The sequence below is a fragment of the Pteropus vampyrus genome, unplaced genomic scaffold (assembly GCF_000151845.1).
Source record: "Pteropus vampyrus isolate Shadow unplaced genomic scaffold, Pvam_2.0 Scaffold347, whole genome shotgun sequence".
NCBI lineage: Eukaryota > Metazoa > Chordata > Mammalia > Chiroptera > Pteropodidae > Pteropus > Pteropus vampyrus.
In genome coordinates this window covers 2,189,524-2,216,918 of record NW_011889128.1, presented here as the reverse complement: position 1 = coordinate 2,216,918, position 27,395 = coordinate 2,189,524, and the positions used below count along the sequence as shown (strand labels likewise).

General features: G+C 40.1%; 1 protein-coding gene across 2 annotated transcripts in view; it reads right to left on the bottom strand.

Annotated features, from left to right (window-relative positions):
• XPO6 (exportin 6) overlaps positions 1–27,271 on the bottom strand; it is a 97,964-nt gene extending 70,693 nt beyond the window's left edge. The window contains exon 1 of one of the 2 annotated variants that reach the window (XM_011378805.2): positions 26,664–27,271. In XM_011378805.2, coding sequence (XP_011377107.1) covers positions 26,664–26,666 — 3 coding nt within the window. In that variant the 5' untranslated portion in view covers positions 26,667–27,271. The remainder of the gene's footprint in view (positions 1–26,663) is intronic. The other variant, XM_023522500.1, reaches the window with a different exon arrangement.
• Between the last annotated feature and the right edge of the window lie 124 nt (positions 27,272–27,395).

Here is a 27,395-nt window from a genome sequence, read left to right as displayed (position 1 = left end):
CAGAGATGCCAGGGTAGCAACACAAACTATTACAATCCCATAAGCGTATGCTTCCCTCATAGTTACTTGGCTTACCTCAATAGGGAATTAAAATCCTTGGGCAGGATGATGAGTTATACTAGGCTCAGAATATACTCTTGAAAGACTATGTATATATCTAAAATAAACCAAACTTTTCTGTTCCAGAAAGAGTTAAAATGTGCAAAGTGGAAGAGCTTTCAACTGTGCCTGCACTGACTTTATCTGCCCCTTTTATTGTACTGCTCATGATTAGCAGTTCAGAGACCTTTACTACTGACTCATTTGTTAAGGAACTACTAAGTCATCCAAGACCCATAATCACCTAATAAATTTTAAGAAAAACTTGAAAGAGGAGGGTCACATAATCTGAAATCTTCTGTGACTCTTCCTCAAATCTTCTATGCCCACAACAATGTCATCACGTCTGATGCTTACTTTATACTATTTTTCAGATTTGTACCTTTTCCCTCACTACTACTTCTACCAGGCCCTAACCACTTCCTGCCTAGATTATCATAATTTCCCTTATCTGATCACCTGATGACAGCTTTCCCAACTCCAATCCAATCTGTACTTCATTACCAGATAAATTCTCCTAAATATAGATTTTTCTGTCCCAATTATTCTAAAGCTAGCTTTAAAGAGCCTTTAAATCTGGACCAACTAAGGAACTCATCTATTCACTCAATAAACAAATAAGTTCAATACTCACTAAGTAACTGATAACTGCATTTAGCCCCTTGACTTCAAAGAACTGAAGATGGCCGGGGTGGGGAAGGGGATGTGGGGAAGGGGGGAATAGAATCTATGAATAAAAAAGTAGAATATGATAGTTTACATCCTATAGTAGTGACATACATATATAAACAGCTTCAGGAGTCCAAAGACAACTAACTCTGAGGGACACAGGGAAAGCGTCACAGAAGTGATGATACAGTTTAGATTTGGAAGAATGCAGAGAAGTTTACTAGGAGAAAAAAAGAAGGAAAGCATGCCTGACTCACCATTACTCACCACAGGAAACCATCACTTTAGTCGGAACACTCACCATCACATAAGCAAATTCCCATCCTGCATTTGCTCCCGGTCATGCAATGCATAGTTCGACCCTGATGCAATTTCTTACTACCATCCCTTCTGTTTTCATCCTTCGTCTTTATCCTGTAACCGGCACTACAGAGTTTTGCCCGTGGCACTGTTCTCTGATCAGTTCAGAATGGCACACGTAACGGGCACACAGGCTCTAGTGTCAGGTTCCTTGGGTTTGAAACAGAACATACCTCAGCCTAGACCTAGTTATTTAACCTGTCGCTCTTTTTCCTCTTGTGCACAATGGGGGATAATGAGAACCTAACACATGGGGTTGTTGTGAGGCTTAAACAATATGTTAAATGTGTAGTAAACATAATGCCAGAAATAAAGTAAGGGCTGAAAAGAAAGTCCTACCTGTAACTGGTAATACTTCATAGATAATTAGGCCTCTCTCCCCAGTCAGAACATAAACTGTCTGGAAAGACTATCTACTACGTTTATATTTTCTATAACGTCCAGTATGGACTGGTACTCAAATATTTTACAGATGAAACTCAGGAGAGTAAAAGGAACAAACAGACTATCAGTTATCACTTTTGGTTTCTCAGGAATATTAGTAATTCCTCTAAATTCAAGATACATATGACTGGTTAAATTTCCCCCTTTAAGGCCTCCGATCATGATATTTGCTCATATGTACTCAAAGAATATGTTCTGAAAAACAGGAGACTGCTGATAATTTATCTAAAAAAACAGACTAAAAGTGGATAGCATGGTGCTTTGTCTCTTAAAATAAGGCACCTAGATGACAGTTTTCTCAAACCCTAATTAAATATGTAATGTTTTACCTAATTGGCTCTAAAACATCTCCTCTAAAACATAACCTTTTACGAAATTGGTATTGGGGAGAAAATGACTCTTTTAAAAGAAACTATAATCAAGCTTTTTGCTACCTTTTCCAAGAGCCACACTTTGTATATCAAGGGCCTCCTGTATTCAAGTTCATGGCCTCTTTGATAGCAAACCTAAAAAATGAGGATTAGCACACCAGAGTCCCATTAAAATATTCCTGTGGCATATCTAGAACAATTTTATCACTCTATTTGCTTGTATATAAAGAAGGTTTCTGGGGAAAGTTATTCAACACTAGCTGCCGATCAAGGTTAAAATGTATGCAAAACTTATCTCATGTTAGTTACAACACGTGCCATCAGCAAAGAAATTAAATCTCATACAGCTTTCTTTGGAAGCTAACGGGAATACCACGGATGTCTAAACTCTCAAAAGGACACTCTCATTCTTCCCTTTTCTTCACCACTGCAAAGGAAACAGACAAGGAAAAAAATCTCTTCGGCCTTTAGGCCTGCATGTAAGTATGAGATGAAATACTAAGCTTAAAATAACACACAATGGGAATCAATGTGGCATCTATCTACCCCCTCTTGAAGTCAGCTCAAAACACTAGACAGCAGAAAAGCTCACCAAGGATAGCAAGGAAGCCCTAGTCAGAAGAACAATATTCAAAACAAGTCTGCTTCCCAACTTTACTGTCACTGTTCTTGTGTCTCGAACTCCAGATACTGTCCTTTAAAAAAAACAAACTAAATATATCATGATGAAATAAACATCACTTATTTTCTGTAAAAGCAACTGGTGAAACCAGTTGAATCTTCAAAATCTAGTACTCAGAACTGCAGCCACGCAAACCCTGGGGCATTGAATGCCTCGCTCAAAAGTGCAAGCAGGTCTCCTGACCCCAGACCATACCCTCAGTTTCCCTTGGCCTATTTGTTATAGAGAAGGAGGGGCAAGGTCAAACAGAGGGGAGACTTGGGGTACAGATATACAGTTGACCCTTGAACAACATGGGGGTTAGGGGCACTGACCACTCCACGCAGTCAAAAATCCACATATAACTTATGACTCCCCAAAAACTTATCTACTAATAGCCTACTGTTGACCAGAAGCCTTGCCGAAAATATAGTCGATTAATACATATTTTGTATGTTATATTATATACTGTATTCTTATAATAAAGCTAAAGACAATATTTTAAAATTATGAGAAAATATGTATACATCATGACATACCTATCTTTTTCTTAATTTTTTCGATAATTCTAGGCTATGCATTTCATCCAAGTTTTTTCAATTGTCACAAATCTCCAAATAATCACTGAAAAAAAATCTGTGTATAAATGAACCCACACAGTTCAAATCATGCTGTCAAGTGTCAACTGTACATTAAAGGTATTAACTCTAAAAATTATGTACAAAAGTTGCTGGGTGAAAAAACTTCTCCTACTGTAGGAAAGAAATAGAGGCCACACCACGTACTGGGAAAACAAGGCCAGGGTGGGTGCCACTTATCAAACTTATGAACACATGTCTGGAACTAACTCTCAAAGTTATGCATTTGCCTCAGAGAAGTTCCTCACTGTCTTGCCTACAACTTAAATCTGAACAATACTTGCCCTTTGGGAGTAACTACAGCTATAACCTGTACAATATCATCATGCAGATGCTTAATATTTGATTAAAGTATACACTCTGGCCACATCTAAACATAATTCTAGTCATTAAAAGGCACTTTTATGCTTTAATCTAAAACTATCATAAAGATGACCAATGGTAAAATGTTCCCCCTAGTATTTCTTGGGTTTGCACAAAGTGCCCAGTCCAATTCTCTCTTTTCCGTGAACAAAGGCATCTGTTTACTGCTGGGGACCATGAGTTAGAAGCAGGATGTCTGCCCGGTGTCTGGGCCAGAAAGCCCAACTAGTCCCACTGTGGTAGTGATAATGTCGAGGCAGCATATTCTGTCCCCCTGGGGACCAATCAGAGGAAACAACTTGTACAATTAGTATGTTTTATGCTAGGAACCACATGCCACTGGAAGCACCCATTAGCTACCAATGGACAAGTGCACTGGTTTCAAAAATTTGAAACAACAAAAGACTAAAGAGTCATAACAATTAGTAAATGCTACACCTGATTCCTGACTAGATCCTGTACTGAAGGGGAAAATGCTATAAAAAACATAATTGAGCTAACTGACAAAATTAGAATACCGATTGTAGATCAGATAAAAGCACTGAATCTGATCAATGTTAAATTAACTGAAGTTGATAACTGTACTATAGTTATGTAAGAGAATATCTCTATTAGAAAATATATTATATAGAGATAATGGCCCATGATGCAAGCAACTTACTCTCAAATGGTTCAGAAAATATATATATATTGTTGTGTGTATATATATGTATGTACATGCATATAGAGTTGACTCTTGAACAACAGGAAAGTGAGTTACACAGGTCCACTTACATGCAAATTTTTTTTCAATACACAGTCGGCCCTCCACATCCCCAGGTCTCAAATCTACGGATTCAACCAGCAGTGGAAGGAAACAATTGGGAGTCCGAGGATGTGAAGGGCTGACTATACGCATTGTTCTCCACTATTTTATATAAGAGACTTGAGCATGCCCGGATTTTGGTACCTGTGGGAGTCCTGGAACCAATCAATATCCCACTGACACAAAGGGACAACTGAGTTTTGGGAGTCAAAAGTTATACACAGCTTTTCAACTGTGTGGGGTCAGGGCCCCTAACCTCCACATTGTTTAAGGGCCAACTGTATATACATAGAGAAAGTGCAAATAAGGTAAACAGCAAGATGCTAACAGCAGGTGAATTTGGGTAAAGGGTAAAAGAGTCTTCCTTGCACTACTCATTCCTTGCAATCTTTCCGTCAGTTTGAAAATTATTTCCAAATAAATAGTGTTTTTAAATGTCATCTGTTGGATCGGTACCCTCCACCTTGTGCCTTGCTGTTCTAAACTAGCTGGGCAAAGAGAAAGTGAGCAAAGGCTAGAATAAGGAGGAGGAGCTTACTCTATTCTCTCAGATGACAGGTTTATTATCACATGCAATTTTTGAAAAATGATAGTAAACAGCCCAGACATTAAAGTTTTTGAATCTGCTGGTTGGGCAACAACCATATCCCACTAAGAGCTAAAAGACATTAATTTATATACTTATTTATTTATATTCCAGTCAGAAGTTTTTAATTAGACAGCCAAAAAAAAGCAAATGAGAAAAATAGTTCTGTAAGAAACTGTCTAAAATAAATGAGTAATAGCCAAGAATAGGCTCTCTCGTCACAATCCCATCTGCTTCTCTTTCCCAGGTACATTCCCAAAGAGGATGAAATGTTTATATCTCCATGCCTAGTCAATTAAACTCAAAGGATACTTACTGAGCAAGCACATTAATGCAAGGCAGGCTACCAAGAAATCCTAAAACAGGATCACAGAATCCTTGGAGAGAAACAAACAATAGAGAACAGCAAGTCCAAACTCATTTTACAGATGAGGAAAATGAAGCTCAGAGAGAATATCGTGCCCAATGTTGGCCTGTTACTGGTCAAGTCACCGAGCAGGGACACCAGAGCCCTTTCCCAGCACCGAGGAGTTCCTTTCCAAGGGCTGTAAGGACAAAGAAAGGAGCCGGCATTACCTTGCATCAGATGAAATCAGGTAATCAATAACTAAAGCTGATGGACCATTGTAAATGCATGCTGGAAATCTAAAATCACGATTAACACTACAGCTCATATGTAAACCAATTCATTTCAACTGCTGCTACCACCTGCAACTGTTTAAGATCAAGTCTCTTGTAAAACCTATACCACCCTCATCCTGATTTATTACCAGAGAGAACTCTCATTTTAAGTAAGTTAAAATAACATGTATTTTGGCAAGAATCTCCAGACTGTATTACACACTGCTGGGATTTGGGGGAGCATAATCACTTCCTTCCTCCCCTCCAGGTTCTATCCAGTTGCCATACAGTCTCCAGAAACCGAGTGCAGGTCAAAGCCTAATGTCCTCTTCATGACTGGCAAAGCTGCAATGCCTCCTTCTTCCCATCCTGAACTGTCCTTACCCACCCAGGCCCAGCAACAACAGGAAAGCAGGTCACAGAGGAAGACAAGCCTCTCCAGAGGTAAATAGGTGACACTATAAGCACAGCGCTGGGCAGTGTTCTGGTGCAGAGACCTCACACCTGGCAGACGAGGGCCAGTGTTAGGCTCTCCCCAGTGCACCCATCATAAACAAAACAGGAAAGAAATCACTCCTGTGGGAAGGAAAAAAGTGAGAGGGTAAACAAAGCCCAGAAGAATGTGTTCCAATACTGCTCCCACCTGCCAGATGACAACCCCCTGAATGAAGGGACACAGAAAGGATGCCCTCTGCACAAGCAATAAGAGAACAAGCTTCATGGGAATCAGTGCCACCACTGAGAGGCACTTGGCCACAGCATGGCAGGCAGAGAAAATAACAAGCTAGAGACAGTCCCAGCACCACTAAGGACAGCCTACGTGACTCTGGGTAAATCCTGCAAGCTCTTTGGAGCACCCTTGTTATTAAATGCAATCAGGCGTGTATATTGCGTGTTGATTATAAAACACAAATAATGGCTAATGTAGTCATCCTTCACTCATTGCAACTTTCTCTTACCCAAACTCCACATTTAGATTTGCTTTTATAAAGGCAAAGTCCCATCAGTTGTCAGCAGCTTGTCCCTCTCACTATATCCGGCACCACATTACTACTTTAATTCTCAATCCCTGATAAGTCACATTACTCTAAGTCTCTCAAAGTATCATTACCAACTGCCAAAGGGTGCTTATGTGTCCCACACAACATACACAATGATGCCCCTGAGAGCAGCTGCTGGGGGACCTTTGACAGTGTTACATTATGCAGGAAGTGTGACGGTGCTGCATAAGCAAAGATCTGTGTTCAGTAGGAAGTGACTCTTCCTGGCTGGGGAGTTCTAAATGCTCCTCCCATCACCTAGATGACTGCTGGCCACAAAGGGAGAAGACACAGCAAGCTGAGTGAGAGCAATGCTCTTCAGCCAAGGACTCGCACGTATTCTGGGTCTGCACAGCACTACTAGTTGATGCAATTTTTAATTTTACTTTCAATAGTCCGCTTGGTAATCAAAACTATGATTTTTAAAAAGCTATGACTTTTACAATATGGAAAACTATACTGTAATATTGAAACTATACATGATTCCCTTCCTCCATACCACTGGAGATTCACTGGGTTAGAAAGGCAGAACGACAGCAACTTGTTTGTTTGGGGTGGGGGGGTAGGATATACAGGAGGAAATACATGGGTACTTAGCCCCTGTCTAATTACCCAACCCCACCAGGAACCGTGGCCTTGCTCACAGCCCTACATAATGAAGGGGTGATTCTACATGCAGTTTTCCATAAGCGTCCGATCGCCACACAAGTTTGAGAGGGGAATGTATGTCATCCTTCTCACAGTTCTTAGCAACCCTGCTAGAACACGGGGAAAAGGAGTTGGGAGAGCAATGAAATGATGCTTTTGATTCGCTTCAAAACCCAGCTCTGCTCCTTCCCAATGGGCAACAGTGCAAAGTTAAAGACTAGAAACTCCATAGCATTATCACCTGTGCCCTTCCACCATACAGATGGCTGGCTGCTCCCTATCCTGGGAATGCTTTAACGCAAACGGTTTGTCAGTGTTAACTGTGAAGGGTGGGCTCTAGAGTCAGCCCCACATCTGTCTGGATCTGATCTCTGACTTCACTACTTCAGATTTCCATGATCTTTAGCAAATTACTTAACCTCTATGAGCCTCAAGGTGCTTCACTTGCCAAATGGACTTACAAAACTCCCCCTCATACTGTCATACTTGTGAGGAGACATATTAACCCCTTTGTACCCTTAACCATAATAACCAAAACAACTTCTATAGATATTTCACTGGTAAGTCAATAAGCTTAAAAAAAGAAAGAAAGAAAGAAACCAAATAAACAAAAATCCCACATAGCAAGTCAATTAATTGCTAAAAAAATAAAAAAATAAAAAAAATCCCAAGAATGTCAACTGTCTTCACTTCTTCACTCTCATTTTTATACAGATCGCCTACCAGCTCTGCAGAGATTATAAGAATGGCAGTATACATCCTCCAGGCTTCTATTTGTTTCTTTTTATTTTATTTTTTTTTTTTGGAAAGAAATATCACACAGAACTCTAATATATGAAACAGACTCAGAGACTCTGCTTACTTAGTGGGGGTGGGGAATGGGGGAACCAAAAGCCTATATACTCTCAAATCCAGCAGTAAGACTCCACAAAGAGCAAGAAATCCCCACACTAAAATGCCTCTGCACAAAAGCCTTCCAGCTTTATAATTCAAGATTCTACCAAGTCTAGAAAGTTGTCTTCAGGTAATAAATGGCTGATGGAAGACTGGTTTGCAAATTCTTTCAGGTATCTTTCAACTGCAAGCCCCTCACCACTCAACAGGGTTGTTATCACCTGACCACGGCGGGGTAAGGGGAATCAAATCAGTGCATCACCTGGCCCTAGCCTGTTCCTTGAGCTTCCCTGTCCCCACACTCCCTCATCCAGTCTCTTCACCCATCCTATGCCTCAGCCAGACCCAACTTCTCACTTTCCCTCCTCATAACATTTCCATGTCTTCAGAAATGCCATTTCCTCTATCTAGAATGCTCTTCTCTACCTGGTAAACTCCTGCCTATGCACTAAGACTCCTTAACAATTTAACCACCTCTGTGAAGCCTACAGTTATAACCCCTAGCAGGGCCACTCTTTCTGAGCTTCCTAACATTGCATTGCATACACTGAATTGAACTGACCTCTTCACTCTGATACAATGCTGGCAAGGGCATAAATTAATGCCACCTCAATGGAAGATGACTTAGCAATACCTATCAAAATTCTGAATACATAAACAACTTCACGCAGCAAGTACACTTTCAGTGACTTTTTCCTCCAAAAGTTTATGTATAAAAGGATCTTACTTAGGTCAACACTTTGTAAAACAAAAGACTGGAAACCACCTAAATTTCCATCAAAGCAAGATTAAATAAGGTATATCCATACTGTGGGATACTATGCAACTGTGAAAAACAGTAAAGAAGCTCTATACATATGTATACAATTATGTCCAGTATAAATTGTTTCAAAAAGGCAAAACAATGTGACAATGTGTACAGTGTGCTACCCATTCATGGAGACAGAGTGGGGAATATGAAAAAACATATACATACTATATATATACACACTCATACACATTTCTTTTCTAAACTGATAATGGTGATTGCCTCTAGGGAAGAGAATGGGGTTATGGGGACCAGGGGAAGGAAAGAGGCTTACACTCTGTACATTCTCTTGTATCATTTAAATTCTGTACAATAATCACTTGTTTAAAAAAAAAGAAAAAGAAAAAAGAGAAGAAAAAAAGAAATCACCTGTGCAGGTTTCCCTGGTAGCCTGGGAGTACACGGACTACTTCCTATTCATCTCTAAGTTCCCAGGGCCTAGCACACAGCAGGCACTTAATAAATACTTGCTGTAGGAATAATTTTAACTTCTTCTCTTATAGTAAGTGAGGCTGTGAACTAGTTACTTAATGGTGATAACTTAAAAAGCTAACACTTACTTAGCACTGAGTAGCACCAGGCACTGTCCTAAGGACTTTACATTATTAACTCCTTTAATGCTCATAACAATCCCATTACACAGATGAGGAAACTGAGGCCTGAAGAGATTAAGTAACTTGTCCCCAATCACACACCTGGGTAACACAGCAGAGCCAGGATTCAAATGCTGGCCCCCAAACCCTGCTCTTAAATGAGGTTATACTAGTCTTCACATACCTAGGAATATACTGAAATAACTAAACACTAAAGTACACTCCTTACTGAACACTTGCTACAAAAATTTCCTGCCAACTGCTTAATTATAAAATATGTTGAAATAAAGAGTTAGGCCACCACCTATGTGGGGCTGAGGAATCCCTAATCTACACTCTGATCTTGGCTTTGCTGATTCACATTCATCCCACCCCTAAGGGGATCAGGCTCTGGGGAAATGATTAAAACATGACATTGACTTGCCCACCTGTGAATTTACGACGGAAGCTGTATTTGGTTCCATAAATAAAATCCTCTATCTATACCAAGCATTCCACCTCAGTGAGTGCCTGATCTAAAAAACTAAGGAAAAGGCCTCATTCCCATTTTGGAAAATAATTCTACATGAAAAATAAAAACCACTTAACTTAGAAACATACCACCACCCAGAACCCCCAGTGAAGACGTCAAACGGAGAAACACACGCCCCTGGACCGTCTCTGGTTGTCCTTGCTATCCCCAATACCACTCTTGCTTTTAAGCAAAATTTTATCCCTTTTCTGAGGTTTTCTGTATTAGATACCGTCATAAATTTATTAATTAGCTTTTAGGCTATTTGCTGCTATTGTTGCTATTTTTTGATGAAACACAGGGAAGTACCTTTCCTGACAGTTCTCAAATCACTCTGCTGTGAAGGTTAACTTTTAGAAGAGTTCCCTGTATAGTCCCGGCCATGGAATGTGCTGTCATTTCATTGGCTTTCACTCTCCAAGCACCAGACTCTTCCTATCTGTATTTTTAGATCCATCCTACCCCAAAAATTGTAGCCCTCTCTCTGCTGACAATAACCATAAACTAGGAATGGGACATCTTGACCAACTATACATGCTAAATTCAAGAGTGTTTCCATAGGTAGTTAATTTTCAAACTATAATACACAGATTCAACTCAAAGTTTACTTCATTTTTTTTTTTGTTTTAAAAGATATATGGTTTCATTTATATAAAATGTCTAGAATAAGCATATCCCATAGAGACAGAAATGTGGTTGTCAGGGCTTAGGGGGAAGAGAAATGCGATTAATAGGTAAGGAGTTTCCTTTGGAGTGGCGACAAAGCTCTAGAACTAGAGAGTAGCAACGATTGCACACATTGTGAATGTATTTTAAGTCATTGAACTGTACACTTTAAAATGGTAAATTTTATGTTATGTGTAGTGTGCCAAAATAAAAAATCACCAACTTAAGACTGTGAAAAAAAAATATGTTAAGGTACCATTTCTAATAAAGGATAAAGGATTCTTAAGTTAACAGTAAGCATAAGGTACCTAACTCCTATAAACAGACAAAAATAAAATCTAACTTGATAAATTTTCCTACCAAAAAAAGATATTGAGGAACAATGAAAAGCCATTTTTTAACCTATTTAATTTGCGACATTTTTCTTAGTGCTACCCAGTGCTGATGAGTGTATTTTATCTTCAGTTGGTAGGAAGAATAAACTGGCATAACCTTTCTGGAAAATATCTGATGACGTACTTTAAAAATGTTCATACTAAATCTAAAACTATTTTAACATAAAAGATTTATTTTAAAAAAAAATCTTCATACCCTTGGGCCCTTCTGGGAATCTAGCCTAAGGCAATTTTCTGAAATACAGAAAAAGCTTTTTGCCAAAACATTAATCACATATTATTTACAATGGCAAAAAAAAATGGAACAATCTAAATGCCCAAGAATCCATGTAATGCAATATTATAAGCCATTGTAAATATTTATAAAGTATTTAATGATTTCGAAAACCATTTATACTATAATGTTAAGTGGAAAAGGCAGAAGAAAAAACTGCCTTTACAGTGTGATCTCAACCATATTTAAAAAGTAAAGCGAAAAAAAGACTAGAAGGAAACAAACCAAAATGTCATTAAAGGCTGAATCAGATGGTGGTAATTTCTTGTCTTTTTTATACTTAACAAATATTTTAGAGCCCAAAACACTTTCTACAGTCAGGAAAATAATAATAGCAAAATCAAGAAGTGGCAGAGAAGACTTTCTGACAGCATCAGTACCTACTTTAATTGCCAAACAGTACTAGAACGAAGAAGGTGCAGAAACTGCACTAAATCACTGGCCACACATCTTAGAAGGCATGGCTACTGCAGTTTTTTGGGGAATTTTTTTTTTGGGGGGGTGTTTTTAAATAAATCCCTATGGGAGAAGAGTATACAGGAACTCTCTTGTACTATTTTTGCAGTGCTTCTGCAAGTCTAAAATATCTCAAAATAAGACATTTAAATTAAATAAATAAATCCTCGATAGATCACTTAATTTATCTTTCACTAAAAACAGAATGCGGAATGTAGATGAACAATTTCCTGGGCAGTAATAAGTACAAGGCTCTTTTCCTCGTGAGTTAAATAAAGCCTTTCCTGGAGTAGTTGCCCCCACAGAAATCACCTGCGCTTACCCACTAGAGGCCTTGTTCTTCCACATTTCAAAGCTTTCGTCTTCATGAACGGACCTAAACACAGAGCTTTTTCACTTTTCTGTGTATATCTGTGGCTCCATCTGCCCCAAATGACCTTTCTGCTTCCTCACTCAGGCCCCAAACTCTTCTAGTGACTTCCCACTTCTGTTTTGAAACCTAATTCAGTTGTCACCTCCTTTGGGAAGCCTTCCCTGATACAGCCCTCCCATCCCCAATTTAGCCAGGCTTTCTTTTTTTTTTTCTTTTTTAAGACCTGTTGTACCTCTACACGATTCTGTTTCTGTACTTATCTGCACTGTATCCATTTGCTGACACGTACATCTCCTCGTGCAAGGTTCAAAACTTCCAGAAGTTATAAACTTCTAGAACTTCTACTCGCCCTTTTCCACACTTACACTCAAAAATTCTCAATTATTTTGCAACTCTCAATTATTAAGCCCCTAAATTCACCAACAAGGCTTCCTTCCAGCTCCTAACTTTGCATTTCAGTAAAGAATTACAAATTACACATCCCAGTGCACAGATTCACACCGGGAACTAAGTGTAAGTGTGTTTTTCAACTTTCTCTAAATGAGCAATGTTTGCAATGGCCCAGCACTCACCCAGTATTAGGAATTGCTTTCCTTTCTTTCTACATCTAGAGTATGGTGGATCCAAGACACCAAATTTTAACATTCTACTAATTTACCCATAACTTCTATTTGCTAAGAGATTTAACTTCCTCATATCTTTTCATGTGCATCACCAGTTCTTAGCTGAATTTGAGAGATTATCTTACATAAAGTATGAAGATTTTTATAACTCCCAAGTCATAGCCTTGAAGAGTAAAGAACCTCCAGGCTACGCGGAGCTAAGAGGTCAGCTGGGCCCACTCACTGGCCAGCTAAGTGACTTGCTCCAGAAACCTGAAGGTTCTGCAAGTCGGACCTCTTTAAAATTGCAAATGATCTATCAAAGGATTTGAAGGTTACTGACAATCCATCAAAAACACAAGTATTAAATATCAAGGGTCTACTGAGTATGCTAATCAAAGTTCTTTCATCTTCAATCTGTTCACTACCGAGGTGTAAAGGATTCTCTCTCAAAAATGTCTTCTTACATTTCTTTGAGGTCTCTTCAAAAGACTTCAAGTTTTTTCTAAGAAGTCTTCTTTACAGATACACCATGATGTGATTTTTCAGCACTTCTCAGTAAAGTATGCCAGTCCACAAAGCTTTGGAGACATGAACCAGTTACCTCCACAGTAAAATGAGGTGAAGGCCACCCAGTGTTCCTTGAAGATGACATATGCCTGTATCTTTAATTGGCTTGTGAAGATTGGGGAGGAAAGGAATGGAGGAGAGAAGAGAGGAAGGGAAAAAAGAATATATTACCGATTTTTAAACAATAAATGTTTAAGATACAACCCAAGATTTTCAAGAAATTCCAGGTTTACAGAGGGTTGCTATGACCTATAGACCCAGGACAGGCGCCTTCCTTTCAACAGATACAGGCTCTCTCTGCCACTGGGGGAGTTACAGTGAAAAATCAGAGAAACCTTAAGTATGTATGATTAATAAACTCTCCTATGAAGCTACTTCATATTCCCTATAATATTCTAATTTATATACCCTGGTTCATTACTCAATTAGAAGAACCAGCAATAAATGATTACCAGAAAAATCACTTCACCAAGGTGAGCTCTGCAACTTTCTGGCACTGTAATTGCTTTCCTACAGTTAAACCTGTTCTTACATAATATTATGACAAATAAACATGAAGCTAAGTAGGGAAGAATTTACATCTTAACTGCAAGGATCATTAGACAAAAGGTAAATAAATGGATGATGGTTACAAAACAATAATTTTATTCAAGTCCACAATATTAGTACACATAAAATGTTATTAGTGTTCCTATTCTGACTAAAATCAGCAGCGAGAAATTCATCAACCAAATGTGCAAGCTATTCTAAATCTCATTTTATCAGCATTCTAAAATTATTTAGCCAAATTACACTTAAAAAAAAAAAAATTTTGTTGGCTGACCCAACAAAAAAATCTACAAAGATCAGATCAGGAATGATCAGCTGACATACGAAAAAATACACATGGCAATAAAATATCAAAATATGTTCCACTTCACTGTAACTAAAGGACTGCACATGTAATTCAAGTGCCATTTTCACCTTTTACATTAAAAAGTGTTAACGTTGTTACCAGAAGATAGGCAAACAGGCACTATCCCATTAGTGAGAGTATAAACTGACACAATACCTTTGTAGGAATAACACTATCAACCAGAATTTTTACATGCACAGCCCATTTGCCCCACAATTCCACTTCTGGTAATTTATCCTACAATCTCACAAAGTGAGCAAATATATATTCAATGTGTTTATTGTAGTACTTATGGTATTAGCAGCAAACACTAAAATTCTAAAATAGGGAACTAGGTAAATACATTACGGCAGGCATACCATGTTCCAGGGTAAAATAATAAAAGAATGACCCACGCTAAAAGATACCTTAATTGAGTTAATGAACTTCAGCCAAATAGATTTCTTCTAGCAACCACGTAAAAAAGGCAAGTTATCTCTAACTGAGGTAAAGGGAGAGCACTATATGAATTAGTCTAACCAAGTTTTTCCTCATATCATTCAATGACAGAAAACAATAAGAAATAGATACAGACTTCTTAGGAAAAGAATGTATACCCAATGAGTATACCCAGCTGGGTTGCCACCAATGGGTAAGGATAACAGATAAGACAGCTTCAAACATGAAATAATTCAGGAGATACAGCAAACTCTTTTGAAAAAAAAAAAAAAAATTATCAGCTAATCAATGTTAAATGCATTAAAAGGTTCAACAAAACAATCAATCCCAGATGGTGGAACACTGTCTACAAGATCTGAGGGAAAGATTACAACCCAAGAATTTTACACCTCATCAAGATGTCCTTCAAGTATAAAGGCAGGCAGGCAGGCAAGCTGGCACTCTTTAATTCACCAAATAAGGCACCCTTTTTAAAAACTGACAAAATCTAGCCAACGGAGTCAAATCGAAGAACTCAGATATGAAAACTATAGTTAAAAGAACCAGTGGGGAACTAGACTAATGAGGGGCATTGCTTTGTATATTATATAAATGTCTAACTACTACACTGCACACCTGAAACTAATAGAATATTGAATGTCAACTCACTGAAAAATAAAATTAAAAACAAGAATCAGAGAGGAACACTGGATGCTTTAAAATATAAAACTAAATACTAAAGGAATTATGGGTATAGATCAGATTATGCTCTAAAGACAAAATAAAATAATGAAGAGTGAAAAGGGAAAGGCAGGAGTGCAAATGTTCTTATTTTTCCTATTATGAAGTATACTGATACTGCCCAGAACTGAAACATGGAATATATATTTGTATAAAATAATGCCATCATCTTAATGTTTTTCATAATCCTTTTCCTTAACCTACAGGGATTTATCAAGAGCTAATAATTAATAAAGGAAAGATTTATTTGAAATTTGACAATTCCTTTTTCAGTTTCACTTGTTTCTGTTTTGTTTTGCTATTAAATTCAAGTGAGATGAATAAACCTCAAAAGCATTATGCTTAGTGAAAAAAGCTGACCTGAAAAGGTTACACATGGCAGATTATATATTCCTATACCACCCTCAAAATGACAAAGCTATAGAAATGGAGAACAGCTTGGTAGCTGCTTGGTGAGAGGGAGGGGGACTACAAACACAAAGAGTATTAGGCAAAAAGTAATTCTTTTATGTGGTTATGTAACCTGACTGTGGTGGTGGTTACATGAATCAATACATGGAATAAACTGCACAGAACCATACATACACACACGAATGCAGGTTAAAAAATGGTAAAAACTGAATAAGGTCTATAGTTTAGTTAATAATTGATATATACCAATGTCAAATTCCCTGGTTTTGATATTGCACACAGCTATACAAGATGTCACCATTGAGGGAATCTGGGTGAAGGGTACATGGGACTCTCTGTACTCGTTTTGCAACTTCCTGTGTATATATATTTCAAAAAGTGTAGGTTATTTTTTTAATACAAATGATAGTAAGTTGACTTTCCTTTTAATACCAGAATGACTCAAAAAATGAGCAGTCACTTTTTTAATAAAAGTACTTAGATTAGGTATCCACTCCCCTTATCGATCGATCAACTGATAGATACAAAGATATATGGAATGTTTAGATAATGTTAACCATAGTTTAGGGTAGTAGAATTTGGGGTAATTGTTCTGCCATGTTCTTTGTATCTTTATTTTTTAATACGCACGTGTCATTTTTATAAAAATTATTCGGTTGTTACTCAAAAAAAAAAAAAAAAAATCTTCCCAGGTCTGATTATTAGCCAATTTAGAAACCAAGGATTTTTTTTTTTTTCCCGGCTGCATTTAGCTTATGAAATACCCTTAGCATTTCAGGGAATCTGAGACCAGAGATCCTTTTCATTATAACCTTCATATAAAATAGCAGCAGGCTGCTCATGTAAATGAACTACTGCAAAAACTAAACCTAATAGGCTGAACTGAAATCAAGCAACTGGTTTTTGGTTTTAGAAAGCAAAAGTGAAGTGAAAGTGGAATATCCCAGAGATATTTAACAAAAAGTCAGAGATACTGACTGCACTAGCACCTGATAAAAAGCCAGGACTGAGGAAAAAAGGTGAAGTCCTAAGACTAGGTATTATTATTACTGTTTTGGTGAAAACATCATCACATGCAGCTATTTATGTATCTCCCTTGACTCCTCCACTGAACTATAACTTCCTTTAGAGCAAATACTGTCATAATTATGTCATAATTGGCTCTGTATCCCTAACACTGTGACCTATGTATGGAAGTTGCTTCAAAAGTTTATTGGTGTATGTTGTCCTGGGTTCGATCCCAAGCATCTCGACCAAAAACCCAACCAAAAAAAAAAAAGTTTATTAGTCAGATGAATTTTAGTAGGGGTGAATGAGGATGAAGAAAGCTCAGGATTGGGCTACCACCCATAATTAGGAGGAAGAGAAAGGAGCCACCACTTCAGAAGAAATCAGAACTAAGATGGTATCAACAAATGCTGCTCAAGGAGTGCTCTTTACACTATTCCTAGTCTATGGCAAAGTACAGAAATTGAAAGCATTTAAATACTTCCATATCAATTTGGCATTGCCACAATTTTATGTCTGTCAAATCCAGTAACAACTTTAGGACCATATTTTGAAACATGTTTTTCATTTCATTTTGCTAACAATTCATTTTTATTGTCTTTCATAAAAGTATTGGCCCGTGATGGATTAGAAATTATTTTTAATCAATAAAAGAAAACTAGTTCTTCACTGTGGGGGAAAAAAAAAAATCAAGCAACCTTCCTGTAGATGACTTGTAACGTGGTCCAGCCACCATTGTGGTCATGCTTTTTCTATCATATTAGAGGATATGGAGAAATATCTATTTTCTCTTTTGTTAACAGCAAACTCTGACCATCTTGCCCTATTATGAAGCATATTTTGCAAGTTTTAAGGTTAGATAACTAGAGGTAGTGTTTTTCCTGAAACAGTATTTAAATCGGGCTACAATTCAGGTAAATATGCCTAAGTAAATGTGCGCAAGCTTAAGAAAAAAACTAGTAGTTAAAAAAAAACAAACGAAAACCCACAGGCTGTAGAGTCATAGCGCTGGGTCTGAATCCTGTCTCTATCAACTTACTATGTCATTTTGGAGAAGCTACTGACACGAACCTCCCTGAGCCTCAGTGTCCTCATCCTCCTCAACTGTAAAACAGGAAAAGATAATAATATCTACCTTGCAGGGTGGCTGTCGATGTTAAATGATGTACTGTATTCAGCACACGAGGGCCCCCGAACAACAGTCAGCACAACACGTAATTATGAAACACGCACTGACCTTTTTCTCCCTTTAAACCCCAGCTTCCTTCCCTTCCCATTAGCCTCTTTCACCTCCCTCACTTCTCTCTGCCTTACGAGTCTCCTCAGTCCCTATCCACAACTTTCTCCGCTCCCTCCATCCCCATTTGCAATTATTCCTCAACACTTCCCCCAGCAGCAATTAGTTTTTAGAGCCTCCCAGTAAGTACATCATCTACATAGCATTCGTTCTAACAACTCCCCTTGCTCACCTGCTCCACATCTCCACCTGCCCAGGGGAAAAAATACCTGAGCTTGCTGGCTGCCTTGGGTTTTGGAAAAACAGGGTATTTAACTATATTCATACTCTATTTCAATCTTACCACTCTCTCTAAATACCGCTACTATCATTTATTAACCTAAAGGGCCCACCTTGACTCTCTTGGATTTATTTTCACACTTGACTCGTGACTACCTAAATAACTGTTGAGTGCTTACTGGGCACTGGAGAAGCAGAGGAGCGCGACTCATCCTGATATGGACTCAGAGAGAGAGAGAATCCCACTCCCAGGCTTGGAGTGGGAGTGGAGGGGAGTGAAGGCACGAATGAATGAGTTTCATACTTTGCTCTTCAAAGTTCCAAACCATTTGACACTTACTGCAATATAGTCTTATAATTCTTATATAATAAAAACAAATCCAAAAAATGAAAGTGAAAAAAAGGTCTAACTATAATCAAAGATGATAAATGTGAAATTAGTGACTGGAAAGTCTCAAAGAGGTTATGGTGACCTGGAAATTATAGGTAAGGACTCACTTGCAAAAATGAAGAAAAGGACATTCAAGCAGAGGGAACAGCACTAAGCAAAGGCAGAGAAGTATGAACGTGTACTCAGTGTTCTGGGAATGACAAGTGGTTCATTGTGGCTAGAGAACACGATATAATTTGGGAAGTCTAAAAAATATTCCAAATAAATCACTTTATGCATTTAATAAATCACTTTCATCCCTGAGAAAACTAAAAGTAAGTGAAAATATGAAAATCCAGGCTCATTGTGCTTTCTACTACTCTGCTATGATAAAAACTTGGTTTCTGACAACAATGGGGACCCTCTGTTCCAAATGATTTGGGGTCAAGTGACATGATCGCTTCTGAGTTCCATGAGATAGCTCTGGTAGGACTACATAAGACAGACTGGTGGTGGAAGAACCTGGAAGCCAACAAGACGACAGCGTGACCAAAGTGGAGGGAATGGAGGGAAAGGTCAGGGGTCAGGACACAAGTTAGCAGCAGCATCAACAGGTCTGAAGGCAAAGGGAAAGTTAAAGATGACACAGATTTATCATTTGAGTGTCCTGTGAATAAGGTCATTAACAGTACTAGGGCATGGAGGAGGTGGTGCTAACCTGAAGGAAGGATGATGGATTTAGTTTAGACATGTTTGATTTGATGCCTACAGGACACTCAGGTGGATATCCAAGGCTGGAAAGGAAGGCTGAGTTCTCACTAGCACACAGGTCAATAGCTGAAGCCATGAGAAAGATCAAGGAGACTGAACCGAGAGAGTAATATTAAGAAAGCCAAGGGAGCCAAGGGGAAAAAAAGTGTTTCGGGAAAAGAAAAGGAGACTGGTGGTTGCTAAAGGCCAAAAGGAAAAGTCAGATAGCATAGGGACTGAAAAGAGGCAATTTGTATTGGATTCAGCACACAGAGATTATAGGTGATCTCAAAACATAGCAAAGACAAAAAGTCTGCAATAATTGTAGAATGAACCTTGGCTGGGAAGGGAAACAGGTTTGAAAAAGCAGAGGTAGAACAGCTGCTACATGTTCAGGAATTCCCTCCCTCTTCACCCCAAGATGTTCTGTCACATCTTCCTTGACTTGGACCAGGTATGTCCACAATCCAACTACCTAAAATCATCAAGATCCCTGTACTGCCCAATGCCAATTACCTTCATCACAACGGCAGCAACTGCCCACCTACCTACAGAGCCAGATCCCTTATTTTATCAGCAGACGACCCATCTCCTGCCAGCTTCCTGTCAGTTTCTTTACCATTCCCACCAAATCCAAATCACCAATTAAAATTTTCTACTATTCCCAATTGCCTGGTTAGAGGCTTCCAAAATCAGTTTGAGCTTTCCCCTTTTCTTCATTCCTTGAACCTGAAATCAGTCAGTTTTCAGTGACAATTCTTAACTCTTCCTCTCCACATCTAAAAACAGGCCTTTGGCACATCCATCCAAGCATGGTGTCATATCTGGTTTCTCACACCAATCTAACCTACGCATGGCAGATGAATTAATTTTTAAGGAAAAACCAGCCAAGAAACAAAGCCCAACTCCCTGAAGCAGTCCTGGAGGCCCTCCATAAGCTAGTCATAAACTATCTTTACAGCTTTCTATCCAACTGCTTCACAAAACCTCCGCCATGGCCAAACCAGTCTTTCTTAACATTACACACTTAGTTACACTCTCATCTTCTGAAATATCTTCTCACTGCAAGTTCTACTCATCATAGGGAACCTAGCTTACTCGCCTAAAACCGCCTTTGAGGAGGTGGCTCCACAGTGTAGTGGTTAGCACGTCTGCTTTACACGCAGAAGGTCCTGGGTTTGCACCCCAGGTGGAGCCACAGACTATTCCCTGGGTACGCCAGGCCCTGGGGGTGTGCCGCAAGCACATGGGAGGCAACACCCCACCTTCAGAGATCCAGTTCTTAAGGGGAGATGGCAACATCCGTAGGTCAAGGGTGGAAGTGGGGCGGGGGGGATTAAAGACAGGGGAAAAATAAAAAATAAATAAAAAATAAAACCACCTTTGAACACCCAAGACCTCCATAGCATTCCTACCACAATTTAACTGGCTACTAAACAGGAATTAATCCAGACTCTTGGGATACATCAGCAAACAAAGCAAAGATCCCTAGCTTTATGGAGTTATTATTTTAGCAGAAGGAGATAACAAAATAGATTTCATAAATAACATTAAGTATATAAAATGTTTACAAATCGTAAATGCTATATAAAGAAGTAAAGCAGGATATGAAGGACTGGGAGTTCTAGAGTGGGATTACAATTTTAAATAGGGTGGTAAACATGCCTCTTTGAGAAGATGACTCTTGAGAAGGCTCGCAGAAAGTCAAACTTGTCGTGCAGCTATCTGAGGGGAAAGTGTAGTCTAAGCAGAGGCAACAGCCAGGCCAAATCTCTGAGGCAGAAATACACCTAGAATTTGAAGAATAGCAAGGAGGCCAGGGTAGCTGACCAGTGAGCCAAAAGGATAGCAGAAGATAGGTTCAGGGTATAACCACAGGCCAGAATATGGAGGGCACAGTAGGCCATGCAAGAGCACATGGGCCGCTACTGGCTCACTCTAAGTGAAATGAAGAGCCATAGGAACTGAACAAAGACACAACCTGCCCTAGATTTTTCTAAGAATTACTGAGGCTACTACGTTGAAAACAGTCTATAAAGGGGCAAGCCCAGAAGCTAGCAGAACAGTTAGAACGCAACTGCCATAATCCAGGCAAGAGTTGATGAAGGCCTGAACTAGAGGGTAGCAGTGGAGGGAGTAAGAAGTGATAAAGTCCTGGCTACATTTCGAAGGTAGAAAACAATCAGCTTTCCTGATATGACCAGATGCGGGATGTGAGATAAAGAAAAGTCAAGGATGACTTCCAAGTTTTTGGCACAAGCAGCTGGAAGGATGGAGCAGCCCCCAAATGAAGGCTATGGGTGGAGAAGACTTACAGAAGATCGAGAGTTGAGTATGAGACACGTTATATTTGAAGTGCCTGGCAAACGAGCTTGTATGTCAAGTAGGCAGGCAGTTGGATACATGAGAACTACAGCTGAGGAGAGGTCTGGACTGGGAATTCACCAGGTCTGAGGCCTAGGGCACCCCAGCTGTTCAAAGATCAGTGAGATGGAGGAAAATCAAAAGCACATCTTGGTGTCCAGGAGGCCAAATGAAAACTTAAGGAAGAGGGAGTGCTCGACTTGTCCAATGCTACTGACAGATCAAGTAAAATGAGGACTGAAAACCACTGCATTTAGCCACCGTGGGGGAAAAGCCTTTGACAAATGAACTTGAGAGAGAACAGAGGGTAACCACTTAGCAACCACTCTTACCTAGAGTTTTGTTGCAAAAGGGAACAAAGAAATAGGGCAGTTGCTAGCAAGAATGGGGTAATAGTATTTACTATGAGAAAGGGTCCCATGCCTGAGTGCCGTTTGCATATAAAGCCCTAAAAAGTCCTAAATATTCAATAAATGCTCTCCCTCCCTTTACACCTATCACTATTATCTTTATTGATAGGTACCTGATTGTTGTTAACTACCTGCCAACAATTTTTTCTTGAAAGATCCTTTTTTCCCTCATCCAATTGTCAAATTCTTCCTAATCCTTCAAGACTCAACCTCCCAGGAAGCCTCCGCTGGCCCCTCTCCTCAGTTAATCTCCCTCAGATATTCTTCTATCACCCTTATCACAGTCCCTTATAATTATCAGAATATATGTCCCAACTTTCTCGCTAAACTGACTCCTAGAGAAACGGGGCAACAAACATCACTCCTCTAGAGGTGAAAGAGTAACAGTTCAGAGCCCAGACTCAGCCAGATTGCCTGAGCTTGAATGCCAGTTCCACCATGTGGTTGCAGTGTGACCTTGAGAAGATGCCTCACCTCTCTGGGCCTTGAATGTTCTCATCTATAAAATGAGAATTAAAAATAGTCTCTACCTCCTGGCATTGTTTGGAAGAGTAAATGAGTTAATATATGTAAAATGCCTGGCATATGCTAAGCCCTATAAATATCAACTATTATATTATTATATTATATCCATAGTAACCAGGATTTTTAAGCTTGATTCAGGAAGTCAGTATATTATTTCATACATGAATAAACTGAGGCACTAGAAAGCTCTGACCTACAGTAGAGAATTACTTCTTTATATCACATTGAGTTTTTTGTCTACCAGATAATTTCATCACTTGAACCAGGTCAGGTACTAATTTTTTCAAAAGCTGTTAAAGTCACTTCTTGATATTTTTTAACCTGTCTCCCAGTCCACCTCTAATTACGTGACTGACTACAGAGCCTCTGAGTACTGCTGAACCTTTCCCTGCCACCTCCCTACACCACCATGGCTTCTTCAAAACTCCCACCACATGGTGCACAATGCTACACTGTTGATGGACAAATGAATGACAGACACACCATTTGAGTTGCCAAATATAAGGTCTGGTTTTGCCTACATTACAGACCACTCGCAGAGGGTGACATTCAAAAATGAGAAGCCTTTCTAACCAAAGCAATTTTCTGAGCATCTAAAAAAATTTAAGCAAAGACTCAAGTTTGCACAAAATTTCCATAATAAGCATTTAAGTAATAAGTTTTCAAAGAAGTGGTGGGAACCTCTAAGATGTTACAACACTTAAGAACTCGTGGGAATTCAACCCAAAGTGATGATTTAATCAAATGTAGCTGCCCAATAGCTGTTCTAGTAATTCTGGTACTGCAACTACAAATCTTTTTTAATTATTTTTAAATCTGAAGGTCAAAATCTCTCCTCCTGGTAGGACAGTTTAAAGGAATTCCAATAATCCCTAGCCCCCATCACTATCTATCTCAGAACCAAACAAATTCAGTTGGATGACATCACCAATCATCTTCCACATGAGACAGTATATGTACTGCAAAGAGCACAGGCGTTGGTGTAGAGCACCTTGGGTCCAAATGCTTGTTAGACAGATATCGTACAACAGGTCTGTTCAACTCCTCCTACGGTAGTAATGACAATAATATAACCTTGCAGGGTGGGTGTGGTTAACCGATACTGAATGACTTGAAAAATGAATACATGGAAAACAGCTAGCTTACAGCAGATACTATATAAATGGTAGTTTTATCATATTATAACATTTTTGTCTTACTAGAGTTGAAGTTTTAAAAAGAAGTCATTACAAAGGCTCAAACATGTCAACTAACACTTTTTTTCAAGCTGGTAAATGGGAAGCTGGGTTTAATTAAAAATTATTGGGGGTGACATTAACAAAATCAAATAAGTTTCAAGTGTATCATTCAACAGTAAGTCATATATATATCACATTGTGTTCACCACCCAGAGTTAGATTTCCTTCTGTCACCAAATATTTGACCCCTTTTACCTTTATCTACCTCTTCTCCTCCTCCTCCCTTCCCTCTGGTAATCACTAATCCACTGTCAAACATGTCAACTAATACTCTTAGAATTAAAAATGTTAAGTCAGTAAGAAATAGATGGGAAAAAAAGTTCCTGGAATAAATAGCTGTGATACCAGGGAAAGACCCTCTTCCTTTAAGACACAAACCAGGCAATGGCTTCCTTGCATTTTGGGGACAAAGCCTGCCCTGCCCACACCCTGACCCTGGTACAGCTACTGATGAACCTCTGATGACAGTGATGCAAAAAAGACATGATTAGAGCATCCTGTTCATCTCGTATCCACTGTGCTTAAATATGTGACTCAAAACTTACTTCAGAAAAAACTGTACATAGTGATTATAAAATCAACTACTACTTTACAATTAATTGCTCGAAGGTGGTCATTTCATAATGCTCTTCTGATAGCCAATAAAAATGACACCTGAATACAAAGTTGTTTGGCTTAGTGCATAACCAGTATATTCTACCCAGGGGTTCCAGAGCCCCCTGAGAGGAGGAATATGTCTGTGTTTACCTGACATTCCCTAGAGCCTGGCATATAATAGCTATTTAAAATTCACTGAAAGATTTGTACACCCATATTCACAGCAGCATTACTCACAAAAGGCAAAAGGTGTAAGTAACCCAGGTGTCCACCAATAGTTGAATGAATAAACAAAATGGATAAACAAAATAACACAATGGAGTACTATTCAGCCTTAAAAAGGAAGGATATTTTGACATGTGCTACAACATGGATGAACCTCAAGGACATTATGCTAAGTGAAAGAAGCTAAGTGAAATAAGGATTCCACTTATATTAGGTATCTAGAGTAGTCAAATTCATAGAGACAGAAACCAGAATAGTGGTCACCAAGGGACAGGAAGAAGGGAATGGGAGTGTTTAACAGGCACAATTTGTTTTGCGAGATGAAAAAAGTTCTGGGGATGGAATGCACAACAATGTGAACACACTTAAAGCTACAAAACTGTACACTTAAAATGATTAAAAATGCTAAGTTTCATATTATGTGTATTTTACAGTTTAAAAAATATTATTTGAAAGAATAAATGAAGAAATACTCAGTACTACTTTCATCTTTATTAATTAAAGAATTCCTACCTCCACATTTTACGATGAGGAAACTGGAACTCAGAGAGCTTAGCTGACCTGCCACTATACTACATATAGTACCTACTACGCAGTGCTGCTTGGCATTAACAGTGTATTTTAACCAACTGGTTGTAACCCCAATAAGACAAGGGCTACACCTCAAGTCTTCTTTCTATGCCCAGAACCTGAACACACCATCCACAGGCCTCTCGAATGTTCTGAAAATCCCACTGGCCTGAACATCTATATTACAGAAGATGTCACACTGCGTCCCTTTCTCAACTAAATCACTAGCTTGGCAGGAGTAAAACGGGCAGCCTTAAGAAAACTTCTGTCACCGAAGGTGCTCAAACACAGGGTGGGCCATCAACCACTCCCCATGGCTTACTACTGCCAAGAGCTAGGGCACATAAAGGTTCAGACAATTTCACTTCTAAGGGACTTGAGTCTTCAATAGTAGATAGATAAGGTTCAGAAACCATTACAATAACAAAAGACAAGTGCTTAATAAATAGATGTGAGTACACAAATCTAAGGGAGTACGTGGAAAATGCAGAAGGTATCTTCGGCAGAGGCAGATTCTAAGCTGGATCTGCAAGGATGAATAGTTTTCCAGGCACTACAGGGAAAAGGCCAGAGCATGTAGTAGAAAGAACATCAGTTTCAAAAGAATAGCACCGTTCCTGACTGCTATTATCTAAGTAAGTGACCTCTGCAAATTACAAACCCTCTGTTTCCCCATATATAAACCTACAGCAAGACCCCGACCAGCTCTGTGTGTTGCATCCAATAGTTCTGAAGTCAGACTGCCTGGGTTCAAGTTGTGCCACTGTCAATTAAGAGTGACCTTGAGCTGGGTAATTTGTGGTTGTGTGCCTCAGTCTCCCCACTTCGGAAGAGGGCTGGTGTGCTAAATAGCACATGTCAATCACTTGGCACAGGGCCTGCCACATAGCAAGCCCTCAAAAAATGATAGCTACTGTAATGATGAGCTACACCGTGAGAGGAAGACACCAGATGCAAGGGTTGTGCCTGCTGTGCTTCCAGGTCCCTCCCAGTCCTGAGACATCCCTGGGGGGATGGGAGCGCAGAGCCGGGGTTGCAAACCCTGCACGCATGTGTCGCTGCCCTGCTCGGCACGCGCCTCTCCCCGCCCAAGGGAGAAGCGATGGCTCAGCAGTCCCAGGGCCCGCTCCCACCCCAGGCTAGGCACCCTAGGAGGGAAGGGGCTCGGACCCCACTTACCATGCTGGCAGGGGAAGGGGACGGCTCAGGTGAGCTGGCTCTCGGGCTTCCGACACGTCCCGCTCGCACAGGTCAGGTCATGGTCCCGGCAGGCTCGGGAAGTCCCCCGCCCATGCACAAAGAACCGCTTCCCCACCCAGGCCCCGCGGGGACCCTCTAAAAAGAACGCGGCCCCTGCTTCATTGGGGACCCCCGGAACAATTCATCAAGACCCACAACCCCCCCTTCAAGGAAGCTGAAAAAGCAGGAAATGGGGCTCAGAGGCCAGTAAGGAGGGAAGCGTCTCGGGGCCCCCTGCCCGGGCCCAACCCCCGAGGGGAGGCTCCGGGCCCAGGCAGGGGCTCCCCGGCCTCCGCGTTCAGAAGCAGAGGCGGGCCCAGCCGCGAGGCTGAAGGGGCGGAGGCTGGAGGGGCCTCGGCGGCGCAGCCGGAGGGACCGGCTCAGTGAAGAGGCCCGGAGACCCGCGCTATCCTCGCCGCCTCAGCCCACACGGCCGCCGCCCCCGCCAGCCCCTGGAGCATCCCTACGCGCTTCTACCCTGAAGCCGCCCGCTCGCGCCGCGCGGCTAACCCCAACCAACAGCTCCAACGCGCCGGAAGTGGCGAGCGCCCGGCGCAGCCCCACGGCACGGCCGCCGGGCTGCGGCGCTGGAACCGGACCAATCCGGAATCGAGCGAGGGGCGGGGGCACGCAGGGCGGGGCCGCACCTGACGGCTCCCGCTAGCCCCGCCC